The 13,371-nt window shown below is 25.6% G+C and overlaps 2 protein-coding genes and 1 pseudogene across 2 annotated transcripts; all 3 read right to left on the reverse strand.

Moving 5' to 3' along the window:
- Positions 1-749: 749 nt before the first annotated feature.
- Positions 750-3,873, reverse strand: LOC108772703 (zinc carboxypeptidase). The gene is made up of 7 exons (XM_018538297.1): positions 3,789-3,873; positions 3,414-3,578; positions 2,432-2,944; positions 2,264-2,351; positions 1,896-2,098; positions 1,343-1,427; positions 750-1,039 (listed from the first exon to the last, which is right to left on the reverse strand). Exons 2-7 carry the CDS (start codon positions 3,564-3,566, stop codon positions 828-830), a joined length of 1,254 nt encoding a protein of 417 aa, XP_018393799.1. The 5' UTR covers positions 3,567-3,578; positions 3,789-3,873; the 3' UTR covers positions 750-827.
- A 2,672-nt stretch (positions 3,874-6,545) lies between these two features.
- On the reverse strand, positions 6,546-8,755 carry LOC108772840 (zinc carboxypeptidase-like; annotated as a pseudogene).
- A 1,651-nt stretch (positions 8,756-10,406) lies between these two features.
- Positions 10,407-13,244, reverse strand: LOC108772645 (zinc carboxypeptidase-like). The gene is made up of 6 exons (XM_018538216.1): positions 13,095-13,244; positions 12,265-12,789; positions 12,086-12,173; positions 11,624-11,826; positions 11,358-11,394; positions 10,407-10,591 (listed from the first exon to the last, which is right to left on the reverse strand). The coding sequence occupies exons 1-6, from the start codon at positions 13,242-13,244 to the stop codon at positions 10,407-10,409; spliced, it is 1,188 nt and encodes a 395-aa protein (XP_018393718.1).
- Positions 13,245-13,371: the final 127 nt, after the last annotated feature.

Consider the following 13,371-nt stretch of genomic DNA (forward strand, 5'->3'; position numbering starts at 1 on the left):
TTCATGTACTCGAACATGTTTCTTTGTTAGAAAAACAGCTTATGTGTAATAATATTCTGTGAGCTTGATACTATATCTTGATATTATACAGACATTCTTGGTATAAGGACGATTAACTTCCCTCCTTTCACCAATAGATATGAAAAAAGATACTCCTTTATGATTTGTATCAACCACGCTGCAAAAGCCTTATACATATAATATATAAAGGCTCTTCATCATTTTTGCTGACCTCAATCGGTGGTTTTTTTTCTTTAGATATGCGTTTTTATTATTCATTATTTTTTACCACATAATTTATAATAAATAATATAATCTGTTTATATTCATTTATAATATACATATATGTTATAATTTATTTTACATAAAAGTAGAATTGTATAGTATTTTTCATTTAATAATACATGATATAAATTTGCAATTGTTGCAAAAAAATATATTCATTATCTGGCAATAATCGTCAGAAAACTATAGAATCAATACCATTATTTTATAAGATTATTCTTCTTTGGATGTAAAATCAAATAACAAATTAACAATGTATTAAATTTAAAGAATAAATTTTACTCAATAATATACTTTTTTTACTTAATAATACTAAGAAGATCGATAAAATATAGCTAACAGCTAATATTATATTATTTAGAGTTCAATAATAATTTAACTGATTAGATTATAAATTATAAATTTTAATTTAAAACATCATATATGATTAAAAAAAATACCAAGACATTATTGTATTACAGATTACAGATATTGAAAAAAATTAGCAAATCGTTAAATATACAAATATGCAATCAATAATAATGTACGAAATTTAGTTAGGTTTAATGTTTTCTAATTTTTTTGGGATATCCACGTGCTTTTGATTCTTTAAACATGGCTAGAAGAGAATCCATGGTCTCTTCTCCAGTCGGAATAATTTGATTAGGTGGCAACAAAAATCCGTAACGACCTTGATCACGTAACTCATAAGTGTAGGTGATAGGTGTACCATAATTGCCTTTGACCCAATCCATAGAACCTCCAGATGCCACATCTGGAAATAAAAAGAGTAAGCCTATGGAACCATATTTTTATATAGAATTACCTTAATCTACAGTATTAGGAATGGAATAATTGTATCAATTTTACAATGTTTTAAATGTAATAAAAAGAAAAAATATGTCAACGCAATATATGTATAAACCATTTGAGAAAACTGAATATTTAGGTATGACAATACAAATTCATAAATAAGTAGATAAATATAGATGAATAGATAGATAGATAGATAGATAGTGAGAGAGGAGAGAGAGAGAGAGAGAGAGAGAAGACAAAATAATAAAATTTTTTTACATACATATTGTTTCTGCAACATTTCCGACTGTATATGTAGTTCCATATCTTTTTGAAAGAGCTGTAATTGCTTTCTTTCCAATATTATACTGTGAAAATGGTAAAAACTATATAAACTTTATGTTCTATTACGTCTACAAATAATTATTGAAATTTGTTGAAATAATGCATGTTTTAAATATTTCTTACAAACAATTATGTTTTTATCTATAACAATTTTTGCAATAATATTAAATAATGTACATGTCGATAAGATATTTTTACGCAAATGTATTATGCCTTGGTGGACTAACGTCGAAATTCATCTGACGACATAGTGCCATCGATGAATTGTAAAGTGATTTTATATACATATGTAGAAGCCGAACATGTAATGACTATCGCTTACAATTATTGTTTATAAATGTACACTATTTTTAGATTGTTCTGAATTTCTTGTTTGAAATTTTAATAATAACTGACTCTTGCAAATTTTATAACTGTCCTTTCTATTATTTATATTGTTGTTTAACATTAAGAGTCCTAATACTGATTAATTTAATTTTAAAATTATTTACCAGATCGTCATAGTTATCAAGATGAGCTATTGTGTGACCATAAGGGAACAACAATAGTTGCGAGTAACTATGGAACGCGATATATGCGTACAATTTGTTGGAAATAGTACTGATATATTTGGACATGCTCTGTGTCTCAATTTCGGAGAATGGTGCGCTTCCAGCGTAGGTTTCGGAACATGGAAAATTGCTAGAGCCTCCCTCTAAAAATATCAAATTATTCATATATAAATATATGTTTATAAGTAATACAAAAAAAACATTGAGCTAATCTACAAATTAATTTCGATCTTTTATATTAGATATTATTTAATTTTTTTATTATTACACGGAATAGTTTTCTGACATATAATAATACAAATTCTTACCATTCCATTTGTATCCCCAGTTTCTATTGGGATCGCTACCAAAACAGCCCAAACCATATGGTTTACGTGTTTTTCTCCATAATCGGTTCTAAATAAATTAAAAATTTTTGTATAATTAATTTAAATTAGTAAACAATGCTCTATGTGATGTTATAAAATGTAACTTACTTTGGTGTGCGTGTACACGTATCCGTCGGGATTGAACGATGGGAAGATATACCAATCATTGCTCTCAGCCAGAGCTCTAATCTCCGGGTTATTACTTTTCAACAATTGATGCAAGATGTACATGACAACTGCTGTCGAGATCCATTCCCTGGCGTGAATACCACCCTCAATAAAGACTGCAGGATTGTTGGGTTTGAAGGAAAGCTTGACGCCTTTGATTTGACGTCCCTCATGCGTCTTACCGCCCACGATAGTTTGTACTTGATTGGGATAAAGCTTTTCCAAGTCATCTAGGTTCTTGTAAATTGTTTCTAGTACATGATAGCTGTTAAAATCAAACGTCGTCGACATTTTCGCGGGAACTGCCCGATTAATTAATGCCTGAACATTCTCAATAAAAACCTTATAGGGTGCTTTGATCTGCGCCATAATTTCAAAGAATTCAGATAACTTGTGTGGGGCTACCATAAGTTCCGCTTGTTTATTCACAAACGGTGGAATCCAAAAGGAAAACTGTAAATAATGTTTAATACTGTTTATTTAATAACAATAATAATTTTAGTTTAAAAAGTTTCTCTTAAAAGTAAATTTATCAATTTTTATATCTTTTAAATATCATATAGCAATAAAAATAATTTAATAAATTTATAGAGATAAAATTTTATAAAATTGTGTATATTATGCTATTTTTAATTTTTTAAATTTTAGCTAATATGATTAAGTATTATAAATTTCTTAAAAAATAAGTTTGCGGAAATTGTTATTAAAAGAAGAGTTTGATTATATTAATTGGAATTTTGATAGAAAATGAATAAATAAGAATTTCCCGGTTAAATCTATTATAATTCTTCAGATTTTGAGAATTCAAATGGTGATATAAGCAAAATCTTTTGGATCGTCCATTTTTAACTAAAATTTTTTTCAGTGACATTATACAAATATATTACTTTTGCTTGTTTTTATGCTTGAAAAATTTACTTACTCCATCATGAACATTTGCCAATTCGTTAAGCTTCTTTGCTTGCATGTGTGTAGTCGCATTTATTTTAAAGACCTTATAATTATTAAAAGTAGCCTGCTCGGCAACCACAAGGCTCACGCTCGTGCAGAATATTAATATTATTAACTTCCACATGATAATCAGTTCCTTTCAATTTTAATATATAAATATCAATTTCAATTATCATTAATATTTTAGGACCACAATTATAATAAGAAATTATTTTGTATATATTATGTCATATATAATTACAAATTAATATTAAATTAACATATATATATATATATCTATATATATATTACTGTAAATATATTATTTCATTATAATACTAACATAATACAACTTAAATTCACTTACAAGTAAATACCAATTGAAATTTAAGCAACAAAATGTAATTCTTGTAATATATGAATAACCTTTTTCTCAAGAAAAGCACTTACTCTTCCATATGGAAGCACTAGCATTACCGATATTATGATGTTCATTAATTTAAATACGTAGTTGCACACGGCACCAAAGTTCCATTACCGCACTAATTTACACTATTGAAGTTTTGACGTAGAATTTTATACAGGGTGAGGTAAAAATATCAGACTCCCTAAATATCTCGGAAAATATAAGTTTTAGTGAAAAGTATTTTATACAAAAGTTATAGAGTTTAAGAAAATCTTTTTACTGATTTTATCAGTTTGACTTTAGTGGCGTCGCCAAGGTTAGATCAAGGTCAAATTGATTTTTTAAAACGGAAATCCGCATTTTTCATTGCATAATTTTATTGCTTTTTTTTAGATCTTTTTAAAACACTATAATATATAAAATATTCTTCTATTAATATTATTTTTTGAATTATAAGGTTTGAAAGTTACAACATTCTTTTTATTAGTACGAACAATCTTTATCTCAGTGTCCAATTGATGGTTAAAACTTATTAAGTGTTGTTCAGAGTTATGACTTTGATAACATTTGTCAAAATCATGGACTTTTGTGAAGTTGAGTTTTTTTTATTTTTACGTTAAAAATTTCCTAAAAAGTTCCAGTACTTTTGCCTCATCCCATATATTAAACATACATTTATATGTATATGTGCATTTTTTACAAGTCTTTTATTTTCACACTTGTATTTGCCATCTGTGTACATATTTACAAGCACACTTATTAATCTTAAGATGACCATTTTCTTTGCGCAATAAAAATATTGTTACACTAAAATTAAAATGATGTTATTTTTAATAGCAATATTTTAATTGAAAATAATCTTTTTGATTTAATAATAATATTAATAAAATAAATAAAATTTTATATAATATTTATAAAACAAAAAAAAATATAAAATGTATAAAAAAAAATAAAATTATATGAAAATAATATCAAACGTTTCGAAACTCAAGGGCCCTTCTTTTTCTAAAGCATTAACTTACGCTTAACAGAATCAGACGAATATAAAATATAAAGATGCTCCTGTTTTCATACATTTTATTATACAATTTCCACATTCACACAAAACAGGAGAATCAATTTCTTTGAACAAATTGTACCACACCATGTCACTTAAACCGTAAGATTATGCTTTCATCTTTATGACATTGTAACAATTCTGGAAGAATCGTTAAAAAAGGACCTGTGAATTCCGAAACGTTCAATATTATTTTATATTTTTTTATATATTTTATATCTTATATATGTTTATGTTGTATTAACATTGTAAACTATAGAAATCTATTTAAAAAGATCTTATTACCGCTCGATTTAAACTGGTTTTTCTTTATATTTTAAATAAAATTTTATTAAAAGCATAAGTATTTGTTTAAAAGTGTTATTAAATTAATAAAATTGTTAATTAAGTTAATATTGTTCACGTATCATTTTTTTCAGTGTGAGAACAAAAAAATATTTAATTTTATGTTTATAGCAAATATAATTATATACATTGGTGCAGTATTGTAATTAATATAATTACAATACTGTAGCAACATTGTAACATTTCTGCAATATAGCAGAAAAGTTATAATATTGGTGCAATATTGTAGTTATATTCTGTATTTGCTGGAAGATATCTCATGAATAAAGTTGTCGGTAACTTATCTAGAAGTGAAGAAATTAGCAATAAAAAATTAAAAACCTTTGTTTCAGACAAAGGTTGCTCAGTTACTCAGAAGAAAGAAGACGGTAACATTAGTTGACCTTGAGAAGATGTTCTTAAAGTCAAGCGAATGTTACCTAGAATTTTTTCAATTAGAACTATTATTCTTTATTTCATGTTCATGTAGATATTTTAAGACTTTTTCAAAACGCTATTATAATAGTATATACTATAAAGCATTTTTTCATTAATATACTAATTTTTATTATTTTTTTAAAGTACTTTACAAATTATAAAGCCTGAGAGTTAACAGATCAACGCTTAGATAATCCATTAATTAAAAGTTGAAATGAACAGAAAACCTTGGTTGATACATTATTCTTGGATTGAGATCATCATGAATTTTTCAATACATTCTTTACAATTTAAATATGTCATTATTCTTATGTGATAAAATCTTCCGGTGTTTTATGGCATTGTCTGACCTTTTTCGGCACCAGATAAACTAGACAAACTAGAATATGTTTAATTTTATAGACTCTATATCTCATTATTTTATTAAAATCCAGCTACTAATACATGCATAATAAAAATATAATTACTTTTTACATTTTGTATTATCAGTTTTATCGATTTACCATTAAATGAATTAAATATGTTTATGAAACTAAAAGCATCAACAATTTCTTGTTGTATTAAAGTACGAAAGAAGTTAATCTAAATAAAAGCGAATAATTGAAATAATTGAAATCACAATAAATAATAAGTAACGTTTCGGGAAGTTAAAAAAAGTCTGAAATAGATATGACGCAAGTGTAATCTCATTTATATTGTGTGAGCACAGAAACTTTAAAAAGCATGAGATACATAATTCAGATTAAGTTAAAATTTATATATATATTAACAATATTTTATCAAAACAATTAAAAAAAACTGGATTAAAAACACCAATAGTTATAAACAGTCAGACAAATAAAATTTATATCGATATATAATATTACTTGTTGCTAGCAATATCAAATTATTTATAAATTTTACAAATCATTTCTGACATATTCCCATATACTATCATCTCTTTAAATATGGTTACAAGGGAGTCCAAAGTTTCTTCTCCAGTCGGAATAATTTGGTCAGGAGGCAACAAAAAACCGTAATGACCGCGGTCGCGCAACTCGTACACGTAAACGATACGTTTATTATAAGTACCTTTGATGTAATCTGTAGTAGTTCCGGAGGCTAAATCTAAAATGAAACATATAAATTTAAAAAAGCAATACTTTGATTTTTTTGCAATTACTTTTATTTGTAAATGTAATACTTGAAGTTAGCTAACATTTCTTATTTACAATTATAATAAAGAAACTTTTATTATAAACCTGCCTGTTATACTTTGTATATTATAATTATCCAATACTCAACCACATGTATGCAGGAATAATAATATTATAAATAAAATAAGATAAATTATTTTACTTACAAATTGTCTCGGCAATATTTCCAATTCGATACGCAGTCCCGTATCTCTTTTTAACAGCTGTAATTGCTTTTAAACCAATTTCATACTAAAAATACGAATATATGTAGAATAATTCAATTTGGATTTGTCAATATCACAATTAAAATTAATACAATAAAAATTAGATTAATTAACAAAAAAACTTTTAAACTAATTTTAAAATGTCATAAACATGTTAATAATAATAATAGTAGTAGTAGTAAAGTAGAGATAAAGTTAGATAATTTGTTATAAAACATAATTTTCTTTTTATATATACTGAATATTTCTAACAGCTATAATATTCTTCATAATAAAATATACCAATTCATCGTAATTGTTGAGGTGGGCTTTTGTGTATCCATAAGGAAACATTAAAAGTTGCTTAAAACTATGGAATGAGATGTACGCATAAAATTTATTAGAAATAGATTGAATATACTTTGACATGCTCCTTGTTTCTATTTCAGAGAAAGGTTTTCTTCCAGGATAAGAACTGAAACACGGATTTTTGCTGACATAGACAGCTGAAAATATCAATTTAAAATGTTAGTGATTACGAAGAAACTGTGTTTACAAAAGATATTAGCACTTACTATTCCATTTGTAGTCCCAATTCCTATTAAGATCTGTACCAACGCAAAACAAATTTTGCGGTTTACGATTCTTTCTCCATAAGCGATCCTGGAAGTATATAAATAACATTTATTTCATGTACATATAGTAATTAACTCAATTAACATAAAGTAGTACATGGCTCTATATGTAATGCTAAAAAATAAGATTTACCGTCTTGTGCGTGTATACATATCCATCGGGATTGAACAAAGGAAATATGTACCAATTATGGTTATCAGCCAGATTTCTGATATCAGAATTATTGCTGGTCAGTAACTGATGCAGAATGTACATAACAGTCGCCGGCGATATCCATTCCCTGGCGTGAATGCCACCCTCAAGGAAGATTCCAGGATTGTTGGCCTTAAAAGAAACTTGGACGCCTTTGATCTGACGTTTCTCATACGTTCTGCCGCCCACAATTATCTTCACTTTGTTAGGATACTGTTTGGCCAGGTCATCCATATTATTGTAGATTATTTCGAGACTATGATAGCTTTTAAAATCAAACGTTGATTGATAGCGAGGCATTGTTTGATCAATTAGCGTTTGAACATTCTCAATGTTATTATAATAAGGTACACCGATTTGAGTTATCACTTCGTAAAATTGTGGCAAATAGTTTGGGACTATCATAAGATTTATTGTTACATTTACCAAGACTGGTGCTTCCCAAAATATAAACTGTAAATGAGATTTAATTGCGTAATTTGATTAATTGATTTCAATATGATTTTAATAAAAATTCGAAAAAGGAACATAACCTTATATATAATAATTTATAATTTATTATGTATATATACATGTAAAATAGAATTTGCAAATATTGAATAAGTTATTTAAAGTTTACAAAACTTAATTTTCGAAATTATAATAATAAATTTATATACGATACTAATTTTTCTGAAGGAAAAAATATCTCTATAACTCTTTAATACTTATATTTATAATGTTTATATCTAAAAATCTACTCACTTTATTATAAAATGTTGTTAATTTACGAAGTAGTGTGATATGTTTCTGCGTGGTTGGGGTAATCCTAAAGACTTTATAATTATCGTATGTTGCCTTCTGAGCAGTAATTATGATCGCAATCGTAGGTAACACTGTTAATTTCCACATAACGTCTCTGAACAAAAAGGTTTTTAATAATTGCAGTAATTCTACTTGTTTATCATGTCATTACAATGTATCATTTTTACAAAAAAAATTAATTGTTGAAATCTGTTGTCAGATAAATTCTTAAATCTTCAAATACTTTTTTGTTGATTAAGAAACACTGACATATGTGTCTGCAGTTTTGTTCACTGTAATCATTATAAACGTGTATGTGATTATTAACAATATAATATAAATATCTAACATTACTTTAAAAATAATTGGTTGAATATTATGATATAATTGTAAACAAAAAGTAATTACGTCGAGCAAATTATTCAATAAATGCAAGTTATATATTTATTATACTAAAATTATTATAATCAAACCTGCTTAACTTAAATATTCGCATAATATTAGAAGTGTTTAGTAGGTGAAAAGTAAGAGCCAGCTCGATAACAAACAGTAATACAAAAATAAAGATAAAATACAATGAAAAGAATACTGATATTGTCTTCTAAAAACTCAATATTAATTTCCAGTAATTAGATTCAAACCAGTAACAGTGAGAATAATTTAAAATAAGACATTCAAAACAACAACATTTATATTGACAATTCATTTGCACTCAAAATATAGCCTTTGCGAAATCTTTAAATGTATTTACTCAATGATTAATAGGGAAAAAAATTAAAATTATTATATTAAAATAGTAACATAATTTTTTACTTTCTTAAATATAGAAAAATGTACAATACATTACTTAAAAAAAAAACCATTTTTTCAATTCCTTTTCATTTTGATATTAATATTTTATCACAATCTCCATAAAGCATGCTTATAAAAAAGGATGTTTACACACAGAACTGCAATAAAGACGATAGAATATCAATAATATAATTTATTCTTACATTTACTGCCACATATAATGCTAAATATTTTATGTAAAAATTGTTTCTGTATTTTACATATATAATTTTTTATATGTATGTAGATAATGTATCTTTTATTATTATTTGATAAACAGATCTTCATCTATTTAGTTATTTGTTATTAACGTATATTTCTTTGTATGATAAATTATATTTTATACAAATATTTTAATGTCTTCTTTTAAATAATGATTATATACGACAGTGTTCCAAAATTTATTGTTAATGCTAAAAATCTGTAGTTTATGTTACTACAAATTTTCAACATTAGCAGTGAATTTTAAAGTTTACGTATCGTTACTTATCTATAATTTGCGGATTATTGCCAATTTTAGTTTATTGCAACCAGAAACCGTTGAAAGTAATTAATTTAAATAAAAATTACTATTTTAAGTATCGTACTATTTATTATATTATATAAAAACTAAAACAAATAAATTAAGAGAATTATGATGTTTAATAATAAATTCTGATAAAAAAAAACGTCAAAACTGATATTCTAAAATATAAATCAGTTGTTTTCAAAGCTATATGTACAAATAATTTCTATACATATACTAATAACAATACAAAAGCACAGAAAAAAACTCAAAATTTCATATTCTACTTGTAAAACATAAAAATTTATTTGTCATTATTTATAATCGATAGCTTACAAGACATGTAAAACATGTATATTCATCATTTTGTTAAATAAAAATATATAAATAATACACAACAATAAATTATTAGGAAGTATTATATGCAGTGTATTAATGTATCATTGTTTCATTTAATAAAGTTATAAGAGAATCTAGAGTCTCTTTTCCAGTCGGAATGATTTGATCAGGTGGTAATAGATAGCCGTAGTCACCTTCATCGCGCAATACGTACTGATATACGATAGATTTATCCATAACAACTGTCACGTAATCTTCACTAGTACCGCTAACTATACCTAGAAATGATTTGACATTAGTCATAAGAAGTAACATAACCTTTAATTTAATTGCAATAAACTTAATTTAATAAAATGTGATAAAAGATATTTTAGTTATGGTATATACAAGTTATACATATTTAAATTATTGTATATATATATATATATATATATATATATATATATATATATATATATATATATATATATATATATATATATATATATATATATATATATATATATATATATATATATATATATATATATATATATATATATATATATATATATATATATATATATATATATATATATATATATATATATAGCAATATATTATTTATATATATAGATTTTTTATAGATATAAAAAAATAAAACGTTATTATGAAATTGTTTTCGTTATAATATTATTAAGAAAAAACAAAAAAAATTTTTAATGCGATAAATAATTTAGATAATTAAATATTTACTATTCCCATAATAGTCGCCAATACTTCCAAGCCAATACACAGTATTGTACCTCTCTCTAAGACTCTGAAGTGCTTTTCGACCAATCCGTTTCTGAAACATTATATTCGTCCCTTTATAATATTCAATCGCATTAAATGTATAAATAATCGCAACTCGCAGACTCACGTAAAAAGACAGTTTGGTCTCGCGCTGCGCATTTACTTGGCGCGAGACATTATACCGTGTTTGTTTTAACCTTTTGGTAAATTTTATACGTTAAATAAGTAGCAAGATTACCCAATCACATATGCGGATTGCTATAGACTTACCTGATGCTTGAAATTTACCGAAAGGTGGAACAATCGGCTTAATAAATTATTAAAAAATGAATAATTTAAAAACACATTTAATATACTTAAAAAAGTTATAAAGCCATGAAAATGTATCGCTTTTAAAACATTATTTTGTTTTTCTACAAATATTTTCAAAAGATAATATTCAATCAAAAAATAATAATATAATAGTATAAAAGTACCTAATAATATAATAATTTAATAATTTAATAATATTTTTTTTTATTAAAAGAGTTTCTTACCAATTCATCATAGTTAGAGATATGTTTGCTCGTGTAGGCATAAGGAAACTTTAATTGTTGTCCATAGCCATAAAATGAGATATACTTGTCGAACTTACGAGAATTTAATCTCATATATTGGGATATGGTTTTCATCTCTATTTCCGAGAATGACTTATTTCCAGGATAAAGCTCACTGCAAGGATCGTTGTCGACACCAGAAGCTGAGAATATCAAGTTACAATATCAAGTTACATGAAATAAATTTTAAAAAGTTATGGCACAAAGACATATTAAAGCACTAAGATGTAAGTAACACATACATCAATATTTTGAATTTGTTACGTTTATATGTTATTACTTTATGTTTTTCTTTTGTATGCTTTAAATGTCAGAAGTTCTCCAAAATTTCAAAATAACTCGAACTTTTAATAACGCTTTTCTATTATTTATTATACTCTCTTTTATTTCCTAAATACTTACTATTCCATTGAAAATTCCAGTTCTTATTAGGATCCGCTCCAATGCAATTAGAATTAAACGGTTTGCGAGTCTTCTTCCATAATCGATCCTAAAAATTATTAAAAAGAACCCATTCGTGTATAAAGCTCTTTATAATTAAAATGACAGTATTAGATAACGTTATGCGAAAAAAATCTTACGCCATGAGTCATATTAAATGTAAACACATATCCATCGGGATTGAATATTGGAAAAATAAACCAATTATGATTGTCAGCTATATATCTTACATCCGAATTATTACTATATATTAATTGATTCAAAATGTACAAAATAGTTGCCGGTGAAATCCACTCTAATCCATACATGCCACCCCCGATAAAGATTCCAGGTTTATTTGCGTCATTAATTATCTTAATGCCTTTGATTTCACGGTTTTCGTATGTTCTACCACCCACGACTACCTTTAATTTGAAATTTAGCCTGGCTAGCTCATCCATATAAGCGTAAATTTGTTCAAGAGTAAGATAGCTTTTAAAATTATAGCCTTGAAAATTACTTCGAGGCATTGTCATGTCGATTAGTGTTTGGACATTGTCAAATCTAATTTTATAGGTCGTATTGGTATAACTGCTCATAATGTCATGGAATTCCTGAAGCTTTTCTCGAGATACCATAACAAATACTTCCTTGTTTACCCACCTCGGCTCTTTCCAGTAGATGAACTGTAAAGAAATTTCATAACGTTGCTTAACTGCAATTTAAACTTAATTTAAATCCAAGGAGATAATATAATATCTACATATTTTTTTGGTTTTTCTATTTCATGATCTCTTATTTATAAGTTATTTTAAATATCTATAAAATTCAGAATCTACAATTATATATGTATATATATTTTTTTTAAATAGATAATAGTAATTGCTATTTTAAATATTAACTGATAAGTGTGCAAAATTAATTTCCTATTAATAGAAAAATCTATATATTTATTATTTTATGTTTATTTTTATCTAAATGGTATATTTACTTTGCTTCTGAACGTTTGAAGTAATTCTAAAGTGATGAATTCTTTTTCTGTTACCGGGGAAACTTTGAAGACTTTGTAACCCTCGTAGCTAACCATTCCATAATTGGTAGCTAGACCCATGAGCATAAAGCACAACACTATCTTCCACATAATAACTACACATGAATAGATTTCTTATAATTTGAATTGCGAATAGCTTTCTGGATTAAAGCTATATATATATTCTTTTTTGTAATAAACTTAATAAAAAATTAATTATAATAATAAACTTATTAAT

This window comes from Cyphomyrmex costatus, unplaced genomic scaffold (assembly GCF_001594065.2).
Source record: "Cyphomyrmex costatus isolate MS0001 unplaced genomic scaffold, Ccosl1.0 scaffold193, whole genome shotgun sequence".
Taxonomy (NCBI): domain Eukaryota; kingdom Metazoa; phylum Arthropoda; class Insecta; order Hymenoptera; family Formicidae; genus Cyphomyrmex; species Cyphomyrmex costatus.

What these genes read in the sequence shown, in the direction of transcription:
- LOC108772645 (XM_018538216.1), bottom strand. Translation starts at nt 13,244, where the DNA reads ATGTGGAAGATAGTGTTGTGCTTTATGCTCATGGGTCTAGCTACCAAT. An exon ending in TCTCTAACTATGATGAATTG is followed by an intron (nt 11,395 to 11,623) that starts GTAAGAAACTCT and finishes TAATTTATTAAG; the next exon opens with CCGATTGTTCCACCTTTCGG. An exon ending in CGGTAAATTTCAAGCATCAG is followed by an intron (nt 10,592 to 11,357) that starts GTAAGTCTATAG and finishes AATCATTTCTAG; the next exon opens with GTATAGTTAGCGGTACTAGT.
- LOC108772703 (XM_018538297.1), bottom strand. Translation starts at nt 3,566, where the DNA reads ATGTGGAAGTTAATAATATTAATATTCTGCACGAGCGTGAGCCTTGTG. An exon ending in TTGATAACTATGACGATCTG is followed by an intron (nt 1,428 to 1,895) that starts GTAAATAATTTT and finishes CCATTTTCACAG; the next exon opens with TATAATATTGGAAAGAAAGC. An exon ending in AAATGTTGCAGAAACAATAT is followed by an intron (nt 1,040 to 1,342) that starts GTATGTAAAAAA and finishes TTTTATTTCCAG; the next exon opens with ATGTGGCATCTGGAGGTTCT.